Here is a 22,982-nt window from a genome sequence, read left to right on the forward strand (position 1 = left end):
GTCGGAGGCACTTTAGATGATGATGCCAAATTCACTGCTGATACATCAGCAGGAACCAGCTTTGGTGAAGGATCTCCTGCTGGTAAGAGATTGGCATCAGCTATCCCAGAACTGACAGCGACACAAAGCACTTGCAGTAAATAGGGTTTCTCTTGTGAACGGCGCAATTTGCTTCAGAGGGTAAGAGATTCAAGAGGAACCTTATCATACAAACGTCCTCCTTTGTGCCAGTACTGTACTGCTGTTAACACAGCCTCTTTATCAAAATTGCATACTACCACACTTTCCTAAATTCACGTCTTACAACTCCTCCGAAAATCAGTTTCAGAGCATCCATTTCCCAGAAAAAACTACTGCTTTCGAGCTCTGCTGGAGTCCCCATTGATTCCAAATTCACTTACTCTTCTGGCAGATGCAGTGAAGGAGTTGGGCTCGGGTGGTGGTATTTGCTCAGTGATGCTAGGCCTGGTTTCATGGCTGGAGTGGTTGGCAAAGGGCTCTTCCTTCCTTTCTACAATTTTAAACAAGAAGAGAAACCAAACGTTTCAGTATTGCACTTCCACAGCCCTTCCTTACAAGCACAATGTGCACTAAACTCAAGTTCAGAGTTGCTGTGACCTCCGTACGCCTTAGATCATAAGGATGTCGTCAGTGCCAAGGCTAAACAGGTCTTTCTGCAAGGAGGCTTTCTACTTCCTAAAAAATATGATGGATACATTTGCCAGGCAAAGCTTTTGAACTTCATCCCCACAGACAAGCAAAATCTTTGCAGAAAGCACCTCAAGAAGGACAAACAGATTTGTTGTTTATTCCCCATTTTGTTTCCTCTCAGGGATTGTTCTTCCCTTGTGACACCCGGGAAGGAAAGCCGAAAAGTTGCTATTGCAGTGCGGGGGTGCGCGTTACAGCACACGTCCCCGAGTGGGCCTGGCGGCGGTGGGTTTCATTGCATGGTTCTGCTGCAGTTGCTTATGCCGGTGGGCAGAATTTCTGGTCTTCTACAGCAAAATCCATTTTTCTACACGAAGCTAGGACTGATTCCCAAGAAAAATCTTTAACAGGGCTCAAAGCAAGCTAAGTAAATGCTACCAAAGCCCACAGCTGGCTCCCTGCTTGTTAGACAAGTGCAATCATCCAGTATTAAATTTTTTTTTGTATCTATGCACCATGCTTGACATAAGAGCATCCACCAGACATTACCGGGGGAGAGCACGCAGAAACTACATCTCAGGCAATAGGTTCAATTGAGAGGAGCGCACAGGGCTCTAAGACAGACTATTTACCAAGCACAGGCACATGCAAGGTGCCCGAGAAATGATGTACCTACACCAACAAAACAATGTTTTCCTCTCCCAGCTGTGAGTGCCTCATACAGTCACGGTTTTGAAAAAACAAAGTCATTTTAAGTGTAACCACCCAAACAGTACTAGGAAATGAGGTATGTGCAGTGAATAAATATCTTCTATTACACATAAAAAGCAGTTTGGAACGGAGCATCTGCGAGGATGGCACCTTGGCGCACGAAGATCAATCTTTCTGAAACAAATATTCTCACTCCTAGAATATAGGATTCAAAGGACATGGTAAACAGAAAAGAGCAAGCCAAGAGAAACATTTAAAAATAACAGGCAGTTAGCAGGACTGACAGATCCAGAATTAAAGAGACAAAGATGCATCTCCCCAGGAAGGTCTGCATGCTGCTGAAGTCTCAGCCACCCTTCCCTCTCTTTGGGTTACGGCAGAACTTCCATCCAAGTCGTCTCCACAGAGCATTTCACTTCTCGAGCCTAACGCGCAGATGCACCGCGCTTTCCAACAGCCCTTTTAGGAGGGGCAGCAGATTACCCACTTCTCCCTGCAGGCCTGACTTGGCATTCAGCAGTCCATGGAAATGCACACAGACAAAAAATTACATTCTTGCCGTTTGCTGATCTGTTGAGAGAGAAGCCTGTAAAGCACAGGAGGATCCTCAGTGTTGCAGGAAGGGGAGAACAGACCTGACCCGACAGCCAGCAGGCTTTACAGGCTGGGCTAGACGGTGACTGGTAGCCCGTTCTGGAAGTTTATAGTACAGAGGTCAACTTTTAAGGTCAAGCCTAATTACAAGGGCAGAAGCTTAAGCGGTAATGACAGGTTGGAAAGAGCTCTCACTGTGAGCAATGTGACCGAAAGGAGTCAACTGCAGAAAAAGGACAGGCAAAAGTACCTTGTACCGGCAGCGTGAGAGACCGCACGACCATAGGCATCGTCGTCTTTAGGGGAGGATCCCACAGTTCATTTTACTAAAATTTCAGCAATAAACATTATGAATTCCAATCAAGGGAAACAGGTGGGGATTAGCTCAATCTCCCCAAAACAAGTGCCGTGAGACTGAATATTTAGTTCTCTGATTTGGCATAAATGTCACATCTCTTCAGCGTTTTCGGGGCGGGGGTTCTTTTGTTTTGTTTTGGTTTGGTTTCTTAAACATTGAAAGCTTCCCCGGCCTGCTTTAATTCACAATAATTACCTATCGTAACAGTTACCAGCAAAGATAACGACCACAGAATTTTATACTGATCTTTCTCTTGTTTATATACAACCCAATGCCAAATTGTTAATTGTACTCAAGACGAATAAAAGGGCATTACTGCACTGAGCTGCTTTTGTTTGAAGAACACAAATTTCTTACAGATTGTAAGACACACGGTACTCTCTGAGGCACTCCAACAATTTCACTGCTCACCTCTTCAAATTTCTTCTCCTCCCACAGTCTCTGCAAATTCCACAAATTTATCACAACCTGAGACCCTTCAAAACATACCTCAAAGCAAATTTCTGGATTATACTGCCAGCTTCTACTTTGTCACGCCTTGTGCTCAGTTACCAAAGGAGTTCATTTTTTTGGATTTATAAAAAGATCACTCGTAACAATATTTTGCCTTTTTTTCCTTCCTTCATCTGGACTTTGACCACTTTAGGACAACAGCCGTCTTCTATCTGTCCAGCACTGCTTAGAATTACAAAGCTATGTGAATATGAAATCTCAGAAGAAAATGAAGAGGAATAAGGAAATAATTTCCATGTTTTCAAAAACATGCCTCCTATATCCATCCAAGGATTTAAAATGTCTACCAGATGATAAAGCATAATTGTTCTTAAGATTGTGTTTGAAACTAGTAATACTGTGACATTTGTAATTTTCTATGAAAAGCTATTTTCATCCCTGCTTCTCTTTGGAGTCCTCCTATAACACGTGGGCTGATATTGTTCTCTCATGAACCTTATTTTAAAAAGAGTACCGAAAATGCGCACCCCGTTCACGTATGCAACAACTAAGGACGTCTACATCGCGCTGGACAAGTTCATGTCCATTTTATTAGAGATTTGAGAAGTCTACAAGGTAAGGTTTCAATTCTGATTGAAATTTCTCAAAGGCGCCAATAATCTCTCTAGGAAAGGAGAGCACAGGTAACAAAAGCCTGAAGCTCGATGTTTAATCGTTACTTGAATGCTTTGCGTCTTTGATTTGCTTTAGCTTGAGTGGTTTGAAATAGATTAGTATAAAGTGCTTTGCTCAGTGAATTCACTCAATAAAAAGACCTGCTCTGGCTTTACACAAAATGTAATGCCGAGTGCTGCAGCACTTCCCCTGCTGAAGGACCTTATGCTGTTCCTGAATCAGTCAAACACCACGTAGCTCCACTTCGGACAGCTATATGTACGTTCGAGGTGTTTTGGTCAAGTTCCTACCACGTTTATTGGCACGTAGCTATACCGGGCTGCTGCCTAGTAAAACCCTGATTTATAGAGCAAGTAAATGTGACTTCTACTGCACGCCTGTTTCTACCATCGACTTCTCCACTACATTTGCTTGATTTAAAAGCCGAAAGTTTATTGCGCTGTGTTACTGTTGTACTCAAATAACTTTCGTGACTACCAGCCAGGATTCATTCTCAACACCTCTCATACTGTGATAAACACCGTAATTGATACAATTAGAACACGGGTGACAATTTTACTGGCACAAGAAGCAGGACAAAACTTTAAACTACACTTCTCTGCAAGGACTCCTTTATTAGTATACTGGGATATAGGCGAAGTAAGCTGATGTTAAAGCAGTTTAACCATTAAACGCATCATAGTCCAAGATCCATCTCTCTTTGCAGAAATATTAAGTACAAGTAAGTCTTGGCTTACTGTAAAATTAAGTGTCTTTATGTAAACTTTCTGTGCTGCACATATATGCAGTTCAAACTAATTAAGGAAGCTTTAGAAATCATGGCAAAAGAACGAGATTGGAACAAAGGAAGGAGGATGCCAGCAATATACTGTAACGTAAAGGCTAACGTGACTCGATGTATTTAATCCTTGTTTTCCACTGTGTTCTGCAATTATTATACATCAGAGTCAGAAAAAAAGTTCCTCATCTCTATAAATTACACAGAACAGCTTCAGCCCTTCATTTCATTTCTCCGATCCAAATACAACGGGCTATTCCCTTCCTACATGTTCAACTGCATTTCCACCATCTTGCAGTAACTCAAGTGTTCATCCTGAAATTGGCCAACGAGAAAAAAACCTACTGTTTAAGAATAACCTGTGACCAATGCACTATCTTCAATTCAACTGAGCTGGAAGTAGAAATTAAAATACTATCCACAGCTTTTTTTTTGGAAAAATTATGCTGACTTGGGAGCCAGCATTTTAAATCAGCTTTTTTAGTACACTAGCTACGGAGTTCTCCATATTCTATACATAGACACTGGAAGTAAGACTTTCAGGATGTTTTTAACAACTAAGCAAAAAAAAAAAAAATCCCAACCAAACAGTTCTCAAACAGATCCCCTGACATTGCTAGGCTAATTATTAAATCCAAGACTGTACTAAGTCTTACCTGACTCCTTTTCAGCATCTGATTCTGAAACTTCATCTTCTTCAGCTTCTTCCTCTTCTTCAGAACTAGAACTGCTAGAATCTTTGTTCTCCTCCTCCATTTCCATGGACTTCAGCGTGTCTTCCTCATAAAGAATCTTCTCTTTGCTGCAAGATATAGAAATTTTAAGGACTACCAGATGAGCGAGTTATTTTTGAGTTCTACTTCTCAGGAACACATAGATATGATTTGCTACATACAGAACAAGCAAAAGGACAAAATCCATCTATAGACTCAACATCCCAGCACTTCCAGCACTGCCCATTTGCCATGGATTCCAATGCCAGTCCCACATTTCTGAAATTTGCAAGCACTTCTCAATCCAAAAAAAAATGTGCTGTCTCTTTTCCTAGGGCAACACAACCCATCAGCTGGGCTGTACGGCTCCGTGCAACCACAAAGGTGCAGTTCTCAGCCCGAAGGGCAAATTGATGCAAGAGCAGAAGCTGGGGGACCGAGCACCAGCCCGACGCCTTGTTCTACCATTCAGTGGGTATGTTAAGAAACAGCTAAAATTGTATGTGGGAGAGCTCAAATTTAAAAGAAACCATGAAATGAACATCAACAGCAGCGAACTTTTTTTAAACCAGCTGAGGCCAGCTGACTGCTAACAGACGAAACTGGTCTCCCATTACTCTCTGTGCAGCTTCTTTTCAATGGAGGAAAGAGACGTACTTGGTGAAGAGTCCGCTCTGAGGCTTGCCGTTCATGTCAGCTTCAATTAGCTTATTCCTCGTCTCCTTCTCACTTCGCAACTGTCAAAAAGTCCAAGAAAATTGGAGAAAGAATGAAAAGAGACATCTTAACAAGCCACCTCAGCACAATCCAATGATTACCACAGCATAAGGTCACCCCAACCTCATTAGACGAAAAATACTGTGGATTTGTTTAACAAGCCAATTCAACAGATGCACATCTGCAAGAGCGCTGGATGTCTTACACTAGAGCTCCATAAGGGCACGGCTACACACCCAGCATGTCCTTAGACTCAAGCTGCAATTTAATAAAACCTTCAGAGAAGCCTGCAGCAGCCCCTGCTGAGACCCCGAGTCAAATCCTGACTTCCACAGTACTGCCCTGCACCTGCCCACGCGGACACAGCGCCGGAGGTCTGTCCACATGTGTTTGCATGCCCATGAAATCAGGCTAGATTCAGTTAAAAATGTGCTGCCTTTGTAGCTGTTATTTACTTGCTCTCAGAGGAAAGCATTCAAGTATGCCCTGTACAGGCAGCTGATCTCCCACGAGGACGGGTCACTTCTTAAATCTCTCACTTGCCAGCATTAAGTCATCGCACAAGAATACCTGTGATCACCGCAGAAACTGAAACATTTTGCCCAGAGAGCAGCAATTATTAATTTTGTCATCACTGATGGACAAAACACTAACCAAAAAATTGTTTCCGTACCTTCTAGAAGCACAGACACAGTTGAGGTAGAAAAAGGGATGGCAATTAGAGGCTCACTTTTAAGGCCGTCTCTTTTGCGTCATGTCTAGCCTAGCTAGTCTTTCTCTTTTGACAGGAGCTGACACCAGGCACAAGAAGCAAAAGCTCTGCAAATCCTGAATGTGGGAAAAGCTACACAGAGTCCAGTGAAGAGCCAAAACGTGGGGTACAGCATGTTGTTAAATAGAACAAACTGCTGGAGCACAGCAAAGGGAAGCGCAGGGAACAGCCTGCTCCATTCCCAGGTATTTCAGAGACTGGGAAGAAAATCCAAACCCAAATCAAATGAATTGCTTCCAGCAAACAAAATCCCCTCTTCTCTCCAATAACAGCAGCAAATCTTTTAGCAAGGATGGCATATTTGCTCTGCTACAAGCTTTAGAATTAAAAAAAAAAATCTGATTTGAGAGCCATTTTGAAAGTAAAATAATGTACTTGGAGGAATGTCGTGGAACTGCCTGCTTCATCCTTAACAAATTTAAGTTTTCTATTTTAGGTGATAAAAATGGCACATGATAAACACATGATAAAATGGCATTTCTATTAAAAAAATCATATCCACTAAAAAAAAAAAAAAGGTGTGATAAAATCTGGATTCTTCTCTTCTTCCCAGTTCTACAATAGCTTGCTACACTAATTCAATAAATGGAGAAGCCTTTATATAGTGCTACCATAGACAGAACAAGGGGGGTTGCTGCCCCTGTGAAGCAGGCCTAAAAATGGGCTGGCATCCACCCCCAAAAATTCTTCTCGTTGTTTTGCTTTTCTTTTTCTTTTCTTCTGAGGAGTGCAGTTATCTGCAGAGTCCTGGGGTAGTGAGATCGGAGGAAATCCAAAACACAACACTGATAGTATTTATCAGCACCTCATTTAGGGAGAAGCTGATCAATTTTTAAGAAGTTTCTGCGAATGTTAAGGATGCTATTTCAGGATGACAGCAGCTGTGTTATGATCAGAGCTTGAGCTCTACCACCCACATTGTCAGTTCCTCAAAATACTTTACTGGGTTTTATCAGCAGTGTTCTCATTACGTCTGTTTCTGAATCCAACGTTTTAAATGATACTTACTGATTTTAATTTTTTTTTAAAGAAGGCTGGTTTGTTTTTTGGAAGCACCCAAATGAGATAATTGAGTAGACCAGATGAAACAGGAAAAAATGCAATCCAAAAACAACTTTCTGGCTTGATGATTGGCTTTACCTTTGACCAAGATATATTTTTGCTTTCTTTTTTTATGCCAACTTTCTGCTTATAACCCCTTCCAATATCTCCGTTGCATTATGAAATGGCAATTTAATACGGTTTTGAAATCACCGATTTTTTTAGTCCAGAATTCCCTGAAGTTCATAATTTCTTCTCACTCAATCAAAAGTCTCCCTATTGTAAGAAAGGCAGACATGGGAACAGATCTCTTTCTCAACACGGACAGCATATTTCCTTAGATGCAAACACAAAGCTGACTTGGGTAATCACTCATTAAGAAGAGAGCAGTTTGATGCTAGAGAGCTTGTCAGCTAACAAAAGCAACTGCAGAATAATAACAATTTCAAAGATGAACTATACATTCCTTACCAGTTTACATAATTCCGCATGTCAGCATGCTACTGACCTTCTTGATGCAGTCTTCCAGTTTTCTAGATTTCTAGCTATGAAAAATATTGGTGTAATTAAAGACTCCAAATGACTAACATAAAAAAAAATAGCTGGGCCTCAGCTTCCTGCGTCTGTTGACGCCATATGTCTTAGAGAGCACCTGTGCGTGAAAAGGTAATTGGAGAGGTGGAAAACGATCTGCCAGAAACTCACCACAGTCTGTTTCTTCTGCAGCATTTCTAAATGCTCGACCAGCCCCTCATCGGCCACGTCGAATGGCGTCTGGCCCTGATGCAATAAGAGAAGACAAGAGGATATCCGATAAGGCACGGTGTTAATATTCAAAAAAGCACTATTTACCAGTGAAGAACAAAAGTGAACATGCACCACATCCTCCCTCCCCAAACGCTGAGTAACATACTTGTTTCATGCCCGAGGAGGGAGAGCCACGCAACAGTGACGGCAGTTTCATGACTCAATCCGTGATCAGAGCGACCTTAATCATGGAAGTGCAGTTCCCCAGTTGCTACTGCTCAAATCTAACAGCCGGGACTAAGATATTTGAATTTCCAGGTTTCTAAAAAGGACACTCTTGTACTGAGAAGGAATGCGATCAACCTGTTCTACCGTATCATTGTGTATTCAAACCTCCTGAAAGGCTGCCAGTCATCAGCAGGCCAAAAAACTGGGGAGCCACTTCCACATCCACGGGCATTTACAAAATAAACCAGAAAAATTACTTTGGGGCACAAAACAGGAAATTAGTTAGATTTTCACCGTAACTAAAGCTATAATAACCATTTAATTAACAAATAATGAAACCTAATGGCTAGTGATCAGATAAATGCAGGTTGCCTTGGCCATCTGACCTAGCAAGGTACCAATCCTTGACTGGAAAGAGCAGGTAATGCAGCAAATACAGCTGTGCCTGTTTCTTTTCAAGTCTAGCACAATACAAAACCCAGACACACTCTGAACACTTGGGAAAAGCACCTGATAGCACTTAGAACAAAAAAGATTCCCCATCTTGTGGTTGCCAAAGAGCTCACCACACTAAAATGGCTCCTTCTCGTAGAGCCATTTCTTCTACCACAGTTTCCAGCACAGACAGATGCACTCAAACCATACAGTGCCACGCTTCTCTTATCAAATTATCTCGCCTGCTTTCGTTCCCCGGTGCTGGCCCAAGTACGGACAGCCCCATTTCCTCCCGCAGCAGCGGCCACGGCACAACTGAATCCGCTCCAGCAGGAAGCGGTTCACAGTCACAGCCTGGACGTCGCAGCAGGGAGGGGAACACAAAGAACCAGCCCGGACAAGCACACGTCAGCTCTTGAAAAGCCACGGGCCCTTCAAGGAAAAACTTCTAACTATTAGGATAGAAGAGGAATTTTTTTTCCTCCTTTTCTTTTTTTTTTTTTTTCTTCCATCCTATTTTTCTTTACTCATTTCTCACAAATCTGAGTCAATTTTTCAATTTCCTTTTTTATGACCAATATAGTGGAACAGGAAAGATTTAGAGCTGCCAGTTTCTCAAGGATTCACTAGTTTCCAGTGCCTTATACCTTAATATTAGCATATTATTTTGCACTCCAAGACTGTCTTCTTTATTGTTTAATTTGTCAGGATTGCGCTAAAACAAGACGACACAGATTAGCCCCCATCCTTTCCTACAATCTTAGTCCTAGAGTTTAATCGCTGATCTTTTCCAGTAACACCTGAAATCTTTTCTGCCTAGCTCCAGGCAAGATTCTTTATTTTCTGACACTTTTAAATGCTCCAGTGCACACACTAGGAGAACTGCTCATCATGTAACTTTGTCACGGCACTGGATCAAGCGGTAGGCAATAAAGTTGATATTCATCCGGCTATAAAATACATTAGATAAGTTGTGCCGACATCTGTGCGTACTCACCAGCTTGTTCCTGATGTCCATATCGCACAGTGCCTCAGCCAGGATGGAGCAAGCCTCCTTCACTCCCCAGTGCGCAGCAGCGTGCAGTGGAGTCCAGCCGTCATTGTCCTGGACGTTCAGATTAAACCCAGCCTGGATCAAGAGCCTGAGGAAAGAAGCAATATTGATTTCTGCCCACCCAAGACTGACTTCTCGACACAGAAGAGTTCATACCGTGAGCCATGGAGTAGGTAACATGGTTCACAATAAGCCAGTAGTTTCTTAACTTGTTTATTCACCTACGCAACAACCCACTTGATGCCCTTTTCTGTTGCAACTGTAACAGAAAAGGGCAGTAAATGAAAAGAAAAGTGACTTTGCTGTAAAACCCGCTGGAACGTGTCTAATTGATGGAAGAACACCTTAATTTCTCATCTGGCATCAGTGACCCAGGCTGAACTCCTGCTCCAACGGACGAGAGACACCAGACTCGCTCAGGCACCAAGCAAACAAACCACATCTCTGCAGACTGCCATCCCCACAGCAAGGAGCCACGCACAGCACCCGGCAGGACAAGGACATTTGGTAACTGGAGCTCAGTCTTGGTTCTACCAGAGCACAAGGCCACACTGTAGGAATGGTCCATAAGGAGATGGTGCCAGCAGGACTGCCAGGTAAGAGCAGTGACATTACTGGGAGTGACAGTGTGAAATTTGTAAGTTAAATAACCCACATTTGGGTTAAACAACCCAAAATGCATTTTTGCAGACTAGTGCTTGCACAGTTAAAGCAAATCTTAGCCAGGTGAACCTGCCTGGGAACACCCTCGCATCTCACTCAGTGCTGCGCGCCTTCCACCCACTCCCTTCTCTCTCAGACCAGCGCACTGGTGGTGCACGGCGTCGGGAGCTTGAATATTTAAAACCAAAACCAACAGGAGAGGCAGCTGTAGTCTGAAGCTTCAGAGACACGGGCACACTGGTACACCAGTGATCAGATGAAAGTACTGAGCGGCTCACGTATCAAAACCGACTATTATCCAAGTTGCTTAAATATTCAAGAACATCCATGGGGAATTCCGCAAGTCCTTTAAAACTGCTACTGAAAATTTCCACATCGTGGGAAATTCCACCATCCAGAGCCACCTTTCTGCAGCACAAGGGAAATCCAGCACGACACCAGAATGGCACCAACACTTTTGAAACTCCTGCAGCTTTACACCGATGCGTTACTGTGCTAAATAAAACACAGTCATCCTATAGCAGCAGTGTGTTTCTCTGTGAAAGAAATTTTAATTTAGGTGCTGACTTTATGTTCATTTTCCAGCTGGCAAAAGGGAGGAACATAGCTACTAAGAGACTCAAGGTCACAGACAAATTCCACGTCTCATTTGAGAGTTAGCTAGCTCCTGGCTTTCAGCCCCTTTGGTTTAAGTCACTGAAGCTTTGTATTTGAACTTACAGGGTGGCCATAAAATACACAAGAGTGAAACAATGTCAGCTCTCCGTGAGATCTGTTTATCATTATAACAATTAATGCCAAGGAGTAGCTGTCCAGAACTACTCACCCTGCAAACAGTGAATGCAGCCTTCATGGATGAGTACTGGATATACAACACTCCGCTGAAAGTCCACGGGACCAACGCCTCAAATTCAGGAGATATTACATTTCTATTCCACGTGAGCTGTGTTAGATTAGTTCTTGGGCGTGGTACAGGCGCAGACAGCTTATAACTCAATTATAAGCTCTAATGAATGTATACAAATAGGAAACATGGAGAACAACAAAATGACTGGAGCTTGATAAGAAACAGCTCCTACACATCTAGTTATGCCACTTAAAACTACGAAATTAAGGATCAAGATAGATGAACACTTCCAGAAAGGATTTTAATGTGGGCAACAGAGTAACCTTGCTGATGTTTATGGGCAGCTCCACCCACACATAAAGAGTAGAGAAGAAAGCTTTATTGTTGGAAACCTTAATTTGACCCGACCTGTAAAAATATAAATGCTTTATTATCAGGAAACACTACACTGGGCAAGTTTATGTTCATAAGCTTGTTATTGCCAGAGCAGCAGAAGCAGAACCGTTACGTGTTGGAATCCCTCTGTCACGGCTGACGGCTGCAGGAGCAGTAGCATTATGGAGCAGGGGACGGCGAGATTGGGGTGGACGCTGCATTTCTCCACTACACTGGTCATGTAAACTGTTGGAGTGTTTGTGATTGTCATGCAGCATGTCTTGTCACTTTGTAGGCTGAAATTATACCTTTATCCCCTAATACTGTTTAACTAGCTAGTCCTAAAGCTGTTACTCAAATACCGAAAGTTAAACCTTCACATTTATGTCTCTCTCTGAAAAGCTTTCTTCACTTTAAAGGCCTAGAGGTACGAAAGGGAATCTTCCAGTCCCTTCTAGATGAACCGCTATGGTTGGGCACATAAATGTACAGAGCCTTTTGAGAAACAGCAGCCTGAAAAATCTCAGTATGAAACAAATTTCTCTCAACTATAAAGCTAGATGTTATCCCTACAAAAAAGAGCCTTAATTCAATGCATCGGCCCTGGGAAGGAGCTCCTACCTCATGACTTCAGAATAGCCCTTTGCCGCAGCGACATGAAGAGCCGTGGCACCTGTTCGAGGCTGCTTTATATCTTCAATTCTCCCGCTGTTCAGCCACTGTCGGGCATCCTGCAGCATTTGCTGCTCCTCTTCTTTTCTTGCCAGGTCTAGGTCTACACCTAAGAGGGCGAAGCACAGAATAAGAGATTATCAAGTGAAAGCTCTCATGTACTTGTTAAACTTACCCTATGTTTCATTTGCTATACAATATTAGTAAGCTATTTGTAATCTTCCACCAAAAAAAAAAAAAATTAAAAATCAGCAAAAGCATCTTCTAGGAGTTGGGAGAACTCCCGCATCACTGACAGAGACTTCAAAGCTGTCTGACTTAGAAAATCTGAAAGTTGAGCCACTGGTTGCAAACCCGCCCAACTAACCAGCTCAACTCTGAACTGTGCACGATGGGCGGAAGGATTGCGTTCCAAACATGCAGTGTCCTAGACTGAAACAAGAAAGCCATGAACAACAGCTTAACAAACGGAATTAAACTATAGTGAAGTATAATCTACAGCAAAGATCTGAAGAGATGATCCTAAGACGTCTCCTGCAAGAGCAGCACGACCCCAACGGTACACTCACTCAAAATCCAGTACGCTCTGCAAGCTGCACACGCAGAGATCTGTACCGCACCAGAGCCATTCGTGCCAGGCATGCCAAAAGACATATTTAGTTAATTCCACCGAGCAGCAAACCACCAGACTCTGACAAAACACAATTCTAAATCAATTTGGGGATAGAAGGCCAAAAAAATCTACTCTGATGGCTTAAGAGACCTGCTTTAGAGGAAGTCAGACCAAGTAAGTTCACCAACACACACACCTGGCATACCAGAGACACGGCTATGGGGCTTTCCAAGAACAAGGGGGACAAGTTTCCCACCCTAGGAAACAACTGCTACGCTGTGGAGAGGCCAGGTGGGTCTGGCTGAGGGGCTCTGTCATTTGTCACTAAACCAACAAGAGGAAAACTATCCTAGACTTATTTTTGTAAGCGGAGTTTTCATGATAACGAGGTCGTGTAAGGACAATGTATCAATCCGAAGTACAATACAGCTCCAGACAAGATTAATGAGACTAGAGCTTGCTGACTCAGGAAAAACTATGAAGGAGAAGATGACAAATCTCAAAAACCAAGAAGGGTATTGAAGAGCAACTGTCCCTATGGATTAGTTCTTGCAGTATAAGAGCGACATGATTCCCAATTAAATTGTGGGGCATTAGGTTTAAAACAGAAGAAAAGAAAATACTTATCAACCCAGAGTCTGAACTGTGAAACCCACTACCGCAGGGTGTCGCAAAGGTTAGAAATACAACTGGGTTCAGAACAAGGATTAGACAAATTTGTAGCTATTAAACATAATGCTATACATGCCAGGAATTCCCAAGAAGGACCGCACAAGTTCATGAAACAGAGAGCCGCGGGGGATTCACGAGCACACAGAAAGCCCATCTGGCTCAGGAATTCCTTCAGGCACAGTGGCTGGAGGCTGGGAAAACGTTTGGGAGGGGAATCATACACGCTTGTCCGGTTGTTACAGTTTGCAGCAGGCATCTGTTGCAGACGGGCTACAGAGCCGGATGGACGCTTATTTAAAGTTTATACCACATTTACTCCAGCGGTTATGATCCTTTTAAATTGTGTCAATGGGAGGCTTCTCGGTGGAGACAGATGGTTGTTTCAGGGCATCTTAGCAGGACGCCGCTAATGTGGTGAAGCAATGAAAAAGCCCAGCAGAATCCCAAGAAGTGTCAGGCAAAATATCCGCAGCTGAGGCAGAATCACTGCCTCGATGCCCTGCAAGGTCTCAGCCATGGTACTGCCACGTACGGTTCTCGATACCCACTTTGAAGAGAGACAAGTTACACTGATGTAAAGAAAGGATCTCTGTCCCGGGCACCCAAGGAAGCCTGACTGCAGAGAGGAGACAGGCATGGTTTGGACAGCCCAGTAAAACAAACGCTGACTGTAGACACAATTCTTCTTTTTTAAATACGTGAGCAAACTAAATACAAGGGAGAAGGGCTATTTAAGCTTATTTCAAAGAGAACGGAAAAGGGGAACAAATTAAGAATAACCTTGTCACAAACACCACTAGACTAGAAAGTGAAAAGTTTCTATTTACCAGAAGGAACATGATCCTGCATCAATCTTCCAAGAGGAACAGTAACACAAATAACTACTAGCTCTCAGATGGACAGCTACAAACTCACCAGTGGAACAGTAACACAGTTGACGAAGTAGCAAGGGACTGATCTCTTCCTAACTATACCCGAAAATACCTTCAAAAATAAAGTAACCATCATGTGCCAAGCAGAATACATCTGTTAGAGAGGACTGGATTCAATCCAGCACGCAAAAAACCCCAACACTAACCTGCAGTCATAAAATAATCTAGATTGAAAAGAATCTTTCCGGGTCTCTAGCCCAAATCCCGGCTCAAAGGAGGGCAGCTTCAAACCCAGATCAAGTTGCTCAGAGCTGAATGCAGCTGAGGTTTGACCACCCCCAATGACGGAGATTCCACAAGTTCCTTGGGTCCCTGTTCCAGCACTTTCCTGGGAAACATTTTTCCCCATATGCAGATACATACATATGCAGTCAGAACGTCCCTTGTTCAAACCGATGACTTTTTCCTCTCATCCTGCCCTGTGCAGCTCTGAGAAGAGCCTGGCCCCACCGCCTCTACGGCCTCCCTCAAGGTAGTGGAGGACAGCAGTTAGACCCCCCTGTCAACTTGCTCTTCTCAAGGCTCGATACGCAGTCCATACGTATCCGATGTGGACAGTTTGGTCTGTATCAGCTCAATTTGCCTCCGTTCATTACTTCTGACAGAGTTGAGATAAATGCATCCTTCAAAAACATTCTTGATGAACTTCACAGATAGGGTTTAAACTTCTGACGTGTACGTACAGGCAAACCACTCACAGGTTAATTTCATGAGTATGAAGAAAATTTTACACTGATGAAGCATTTCTTAATTATACCACAAGTTACACAGTCCAAGACATGTCTTCTACCAGTGATGTTTTTGCAGGGACAGCACAGGGAGCAGCCCCTCAGACAGGCATACCTGATGAGAACGGGGAGAAGGCAGAGCAGATGGGCTGCAGAAGAAGTCTAGGGAAGGATCAGGATAAAGCAGGTCACTCCAGGCCAGGTCCCTGCTTTTGGCAGGGCTGTAAATCTCACCTCTGTATTATCAAGTCTTAGTGAAACAAGACCTTTCATTGATACCAGAGGCCAGAACCTCACTTTAAAAGCAAACAGATCTAATGAATCGGCTTTCAGCACTGCGGTGTCTTGCTTTGAAGAATCCTGCTAAGGACAGAGACTGCACACCGCAAGCCTTCTGCATCTGTTCCACTGCTTGGCTACCAAAGCAAAACTTGTCTCCTGCCTTTTGGGCCAGTTTTCAGATCTCTTCACCTCCAGACAGTCAGCCAACAGAATTTTCTTAGAGAAACTCTTAGAGGTCTAACTCTCACATACTCAATCCCACTCCTGATTTACCTCGTTTCTTTACTTGTTCCAGAAGCAGGTCCTTCATGGCTGCTTCCTCTGCGATGTCAGACGGGACTTCACCTTCACTGTTCACAGCAGCCACATTGGCTCCATGACTAATTAAGTACCTACGTGAATGAGACCCATACCAACGTATTAGACCTTGTGTGCAGGCTCCAGTGCAACTCACACAGTAAATCAAGCAGTGGAAGAAAATATTTGGCTTTCTCATTCAAGTTCAATTACCAGATGAGTACCTTATCAAATTTCTAGCCTAAAAAAAGTTCATTGTTAAATGCAAGGTCCCTGGTCAGTGGCTCATAGGTTTTGTTTCTCTATAGTTATTCAAATACTCCTCGTTCTTGCACTAACCTGACAGATTATATATTTCTAAAAAGGAAATAATAATAATTAAAAAAAATGATAAACCAAGCCATCATCAATTTTCTGATTTGTCTTTTTGTAACTATACCAAAAGTACATTCAAGAACAATTAATGCCTTCTTCGGCTTGTACATCTTGTAACCAGTAAAATTCTGGGAAGTACAAGAAGTATCTGTTTAAACACACAAAGCTAAGAGGGTGAGGTAGGAGAAGGTATTTTTGCTTGGTTTTGTTTTAAAATTTATTTTCAATGCCTTTGAGAAATAGTTATCAGTATTCAAATTTTGGTAACTTTTTGGTAGCTGTGCTGGACTAAATACGTAAGCACGGTATGACTGGTAAAGAATAATAACATCTTTCATTTGAAGAACTAATATTTGGGAAGAAGAAAAAACAAACTGATAAACGATCATCCAAAGAGCTAAGAATTGTTCCAGGAGTACAACACACAGAAATATATGAGCCACAGAAGATTTTTTTTTTCATCAGATTATATTGTAGAGGGCTACTTTGAGAACTACTATTGTTTTCCCTTATTCTTCTAACCCGTAATGCAGCCTTTAGCTCAGAAAAATTATTTCACTTGGGAAACTACCATTTACGTTGCCCTGCTCTTTGGTTGCGGTTACTCTAGCACTCCAGGTCACATATCTGAGCAACTTGTTGGTGCACAAGTAGTCTGGTATCAGTACCTTCTCTGGGACCAGCAGACCATCAGCCCTTTGTGAGCATAAAGAACGCTCTGATCAGATGCAGAATATTATTTCAAACCCTGGAACCAGAAACTGTGCCAAGAAGAGTCAAATCTTTGTCGGGAGTCACTTATAGCAGGTTACTGCTTTGCTTTAAACATCTACTGCACAAGACTCCCTTATGTTTACTGTGTCTTCTTTCATATGTATTTTGTTTGTAGATTATCTAATCTCTCTATGGCACGCCACAGAATTTCACCTGGTTATGTCCAAACTGAGCCTGGTATCTTGTGTTGTAAACAAAACAAAAAAATAAAAGATAACGCTCCAATTGTAAGTGGGTTAAGTAACAAGCAGTTACTTCTATCTGCTTCTCCATCTTTTGTCAGACAGTATGCAAGAAACGGAGACATAAGATCTGAACTTGAAGAAAAAGAAATGATGCTGTTGGCATACTGGTGACTGCGGGGCGCAGAACATTGCCTTTCTCTCTCGAAAGCCTGCACACAACCGCAGGACTGCTCACGTAGGCCTGGCTATGGTGAGAAAACGCAGTCGCTCTGCAAAGCCTCAGAGCGAGGGTAAGCGTTGGTGCAGTCCCCCTTTGAACTGTTTTATAGCACACCATCTATCTACTATTTGGGGTTTACACCAGAATAGCTATATGCGTGTAGCTACACTAACAGACATTTTGTACAGCAACAGAATTCTTTTCAGTTGGAGGAATAAAAACCCAAATTGCTCTTAGGTAACACTTAAAATTCTACACGGGCTCCCCGCTGACGGAGGCGCACGGCAAAGACAGCCAGCAGCAGCAGAGCTGTGCTTCATCACCCGTCTCTGTATTAGCGTGCCTGTCTGTCAGCCATCGTGCTTCCCTTTTGCTTGGCATTTTAGCTAAAGTATCTAATGAATCATAAGTCACTGTAATGGGATCAGCAAAAGGCAACCAGTTGCAGGCTCCACCTTAATCCTCACAAATTAAGAATTCAGTAACAGGAGAAATGCATCTATTTGCAGCATTGCTTCCCAAGCCGTTGTATAAATCTCAGAGCATCAACTGCCTGTGTACCTGCTCGGAAGAGGAAGACGTGGAAAGCGTTATCAATACCCCGAATAGCCTGAAACTCACTCACTCTGCTATGTTGAGATAGCCACACGATGCCACTGCATGGAGAGGGGTCCAGCCCTCGTTATCTTGCTGGTTCACATTGGCTCCGTTTTCTACAAGGAACTTCACCATGTCCAGGTTCTCATCTATACAGGCCTGAGGGAGAAGGGGAGGGGGGACACCCAGGAGAGGGAAGGATTGAAGAGAAAAGGAAGGGAAAAAAAAAAAAAAAAAAAAGGTGTTGGTGTTAAATCAAGCGTACAACCTCCGTTTGCAGTTTATTGGCAGCAGGTAATTCCTGGGCTGAATTTCCCACGCTGTGAGCTCGCACACCTTAAAACTTAAGGTAGCATGAATTTGTGAACTAAAATAAATTACTTTCAGAACTTTCAACAATTAATCGTAACTCAGAGCCCTGAGGTGGAGAACCTCTAAATTTGCTCAAGCTTTACTTCTCACCAACCGATCCGCTTCCTTCCTCGCTCCCACACTGTCATCCCCCTGGAGCGCAGAGGCGCTGTAAAACGATACATCTGTATTAGTTTTAGGTAGGGTATCAAATTCCTATAAGCAAGGCAAGCTATGTATTTATTTAGAATACGTTGTTCCCTCAAAATGTCAATGAAATAACATCGTAACAATGAACGAAATGAGATATCGCTAGCGGTAGGGATGAGCAGGGAAAGCACGAGCTCAGGAAGCCTGACTAAAGCAGACACCTGTATACTGGATGTTGCCCTTTACAGATATAACCATAGCAAAAGCAGAATTTTAGAGAAGTTAATAACTTCTTTATTCAGCAGTATCTATTCATTTTCCTGACTATAACAAAGTACAACTTTCCCTGTTCGCTCTACAAACCACTGAAGAGAACGACAACCCTTTATTAGCCGCTGTAGTAATTCCAGAGCCTGCGTTTACAGAGACCTGCTAGCTTTGAAGTTGCCAGAAGAAAAACCTAGCTAGATTTTCAAGTCTCGGCAGTTCTGTTGGGTGGAATTCCTCCTTCCTCAGATTCCTGGCTACAGCACGTTCTGCGTTGCGTTTACAGTTCACTGGAGGCTGCTATTTAAGGATGAGCTGGCAATTTAATACATACGTCCAAATGCACATGCCTCAGCTGAGAAGCACCAAGCGTGACCAGGAGGCGAAAGGACTGGCATTACTGCGTGTCCATCTACAGGCACAAACCTGGCTCCTCGTTACTAGAGAGGGAACCAGCTTGGTCGAAGTTCCTCCAAAATCTCAGCGCTCGATCCTTTTGCACAGCTCGACGTGGGCACATCTATCAGATACGGCAGTCAGACGACTTCCAGATGATCGTTCTTCCAAAACAAGCAACACTGACTATCCATTCCTACCCTTGCAAGTAAGGAAAAGGAGGAAATGGTCTCTAACCAACCCCCCCTGCCCCAAAAGAGACAATCCTATGTTATCCAACGCATTCATCTATGCTGCATGGCTTATTTCAAAGGAGAGGCATGCCCTACGCCAGGACATCCAACTCGTCGTTATTTCTCCTGCAAGTGCAAATCCCAAACTAGCCTTTTACCCCGCAAACACAAGTTACTCCCACATTTGCTTGGTTCACAGGTAGCCATGCAAAAGACCAGCTTTTCAATCTCTAAGGAAGCCTCTAAGGAAGCACGCTCCAGAAAACTAACTCCTAGCAGAGTTACTTGGCAAACACGAGAAACCACAGGGCGCATCTATGGCACTAGGGAAGAATGCCCCAGGAGCAGACTCAAGCACCCAAGTCCCGACTGAGCCTATGCTGAAGTGTTAGCATGTTTCCCGGCCCTGTTTTAGACTGGTTTACCTTAATCTTTGCCAGAAATACACAGCCATAATTCTCAAAATAGTTTACTTCAGGGACTGCTGCAAACCCAGAATGGATGAGACTGCTCCCGAGTTGGCTCCGTCCACCCTGCTTGGTCCATCAACACTCTCCCACCCTCAGGCACGAAACAGCTTCATCCTGTAAACCCAGCTCTGGGGGACCTCCCTCAGGTTATTTCAGGCAGTAGAACTGGAAGAAAACCCAACAACCCAAACCAAAAATCTTGGGGACTGAAGAGCATTACACAGAGGCTGGAGGAGTCCCAGGTCCAAGCACAATGGGGTAAGACATGGTCAGGTCCCAGCAGTGTGGATGCAAACCAGGCTCTACCACCAGCCTTCCTGAGGAGGAACAAATTCCTTGGTCCTCCTCTGTTTAGATCATCTGGTCCAACCCCCTGCTCAACGCAGGGCTAAACCTGATCAGGTTGCTCAGGGCCTGCTCCAGCCAGTTTTTACTGTCTGCAAGGATGGAGACTCCATGGCCGGCCTGGGCCCCTGTCCCAGTGCTTCAACGTCCTCTCGGTGGGTAATTTTTCTTACTATCTCATCAGGATTTTTCTTGCTGCAACTTATGCCTCCTGCTGCAGTAGTACAGATGTAGACTCTAAGTCTCAGCAGGTGATGGAGCAGGAAACACGAGCCAAATGTTCCTACTGTACAGGGGGCTACTGTGTGCCCAATACGCATGCAATTCATTTTAAGACATATTCTAGAAGGGATACACTCCTGATTTCCATAGTCCTGCCAACTACGCAAACAAATCTGTTAGTGGCTTACATCCGTAACAACGCATTCGACTGCAGGAGGAAGGTAAAGTATGCAATGCACACAGAGGTGGACGTGGATACACAAAGAAACATAATAATCGCTTTTCAGTTCAAGAGGCAATTTTTGGGGAATTTGAGTCTGAGCCTGCAAAACTCAGAGCTAATCTGTATTTTATTGCCACCCATATTTATTGTGATATACTTCAAGTTTTCTCCCCAACACACCTCAAATAAATTACACTTACAACCTTATTGATGAGTTATTTACATTTTGACCTGGGAACACAACGATTACACATCACTTTTTAAATAAAACTGACTTCATCTGAAAGCATATTGCTCCGAGAATAGCCAAGAAAAGTTCGCCCACGCAGTGGTTTCTTTTGAGCACAATCACTTCGGGCTGACTAAAGAATTATAGCCGCGAAGAATTTTATCAGAGTCGCTCTGACAAAGCAGCGAGGTAGACGTTTCATGCCTGCGCATACTTACTGCTCTCCTTTATTTGTTTAAGTATTACCTGCAGTTTGAGTGTAAATCTAAATTTAAACTGAAGAATGTGTCTATATTGTGAGCTTTGTACATATTTGATACAGAATTCTGTTTACATTGTTTATCATTTAAACCACCCAAATACACCCACTACATCTGGACATGTTGGGAATTGGCCAAGAGAAAAGATCAGTTCTTGCTCATGCCACCAAATATAGAATCACAGAATCGTTAAGGTTGGAAAAGACCCTTAAGATCATCGAGTCCAACTGTTAACCCAGCACTGCCAAGGCCACCACTAAACCATGTCCTCGAGGACCACATCTCTCCATCCTTTAAATACCTCCAGGGATGGGGACTCAACCACTTCCCTGGGCAGCCTGGGCCAGTGCCAAACCACTCTCTCAATGAAGAAATTTTTCCCAATACCCAACCCAAACCTGCCCTGGCGCAGCTTGAGGCCGTTCCCTCTCGTCCCAGCGCTTGTTCCTGGGGAGAAGAGACCGACCCCCCCCCGGCTCCAGCCTCCTTTCAGGCAGCTGCAGAGAGCGATGAGGGCTCCCCTCAGCCTCCTCTTCTCCAGGCTGAGCCCCCCCAGCTCCCCCAGCCGCTCCTCCCCAGCCTTGGGCTCCAGCCCCTGCCCCAGCCTCGCTGCCCTGCTCTGGCCACGCTCCAGCCCCTCCATGGCCTTCGTGGGGTGAGGGGCCCAGCGCTGAGCACAGCATTCGAGGGGCGGCCTCACCAGTGCCCAGCACAGGGGGACGATCCCTGCCCTGCTCCTGCTGGCCACACTATTCCCGATCCAAGCCAGGGTGCCACTGGCCCTCTTGGCCACCCGAGCACACTGCTGGCTCATGTTCAGCAGCTGTCGACCAGCACCCCCAGGCCCTTTCCCGCCGGGCAGCTCCCAGCCGCTCCTCCCCACGCCTGCAGCGGTGCCTGGGGTTGTTGTGACCGAAGTGCAGGACTGCACTTATAATGTGCAATATACTGGACTCTAAAATGAAATACCTGGTTAGGTGCATAAAAGAGCGTTAAATTTCTGCCTGTTATTATTGGCCTCATTGTTCTGCCGGTCCCCATCTCGCGTGGTTCCTATGGAATGCATGCTAGGAACAGAAGGGATAATGGGATCAAACCCCACCTGTTCTGCACAGAAATCTGCAGTAATTTGACTCGCCTGGCTTCTGAGGAGAGAAAACGATGGCCAAGTGACAAAGCTACATGGGTGCTGACAACAGCAGGCATTCGCTCGCTTCCCCAAGCGAGCATTTCATGCTCACTGTTTGCATTGGCCACAAAGATAAAGTCAAGCACAAAGGTGTATGAAGTCCTTAACGGAGCAGCACTGTATTCTTTAATATCTGAGAAAAATAACCCTCACTCCACCCTTCTGCACCTACATATCATGAAAAACTGCTGTTCAAGTTATGTGATCAAGCAACGTGACGCTGCTTGGCAAATATTTATTTTAGTATTAGTTAGCGACACAGAAGAATAGAAATAAGCACAGAGTTGAGTAACACGAACAGTTTTTTAAATGACTCGAGGCTGCGTTAACATTAGCAGGTATAACTTCTTGCCTGCCTCAAAAATCGAAAGGCAAGAATTTTTCGCATTTTTGTAATATTGCAGAACACTGATCATATTGGCCCAGATTTTAAAAAGCGAGGTGGAGAAGGAGTTTCAGAAAATGGCGTTCGACAAACAGAGGTGCTG

At 43.9% G+C, this 22,982-nt stretch overlaps 1 protein-coding gene across 7 annotated transcripts in view; it reads right to left on the reverse strand.

The window, feature by feature from the left end:
- The window catches only part of PPP1R12B (protein phosphatase 1 regulatory subunit 12B), a 130,143-nt gene that overhangs the window by 78,183 nt on the left and 28,978 nt on the right, over positions 1–22,982 (reverse strand). For all 7 annotated transcript variants that reach the window (XR_015705711.1, XM_087762107.1, XM_087762106.1 and 4 more), the window contains exons 2-9: positions 18,188–18,318; positions 15,985–16,103; positions 12,434–12,593; positions 9,871–10,015; positions 8,169–8,243; positions 5,591–5,670; positions 4,877–5,022; positions 402–511 (exon numbers count right to left, since the gene is read on the reverse strand). Coding sequence is in view for 6 of the 7 variants with exons in the window: in XM_087762107.1 (XP_087618233.1) it covers positions 402–511; positions 4,877–5,022; positions 5,591–5,670; positions 8,169–8,243; positions 9,871–10,015; positions 12,434–12,593; positions 15,985–16,103; positions 18,188–18,318 (966 nt within the window). In the remaining variant the exon portion in view is untranslated. The remainder of the gene's footprint in view (positions 1–401; positions 512–4,876; positions 5,023–5,590; positions 5,671–8,168; positions 8,244–9,870; positions 10,016–12,433; positions 12,594–15,984; positions 16,104–18,187; positions 18,319–22,982) is intronic.

Source organism: Nipponia nippon, unplaced genomic scaffold, assembly GCF_047370975.1.
Source record: "Nipponia nippon isolate SJK-2023a ecotype South Korea unplaced genomic scaffold, ASM4737097v1 scaffold_25, whole genome shotgun sequence".
NCBI lineage: Eukaryota > Metazoa > Chordata > Aves > Pelecaniformes > Threskiornithidae > Nipponia > Nipponia nippon.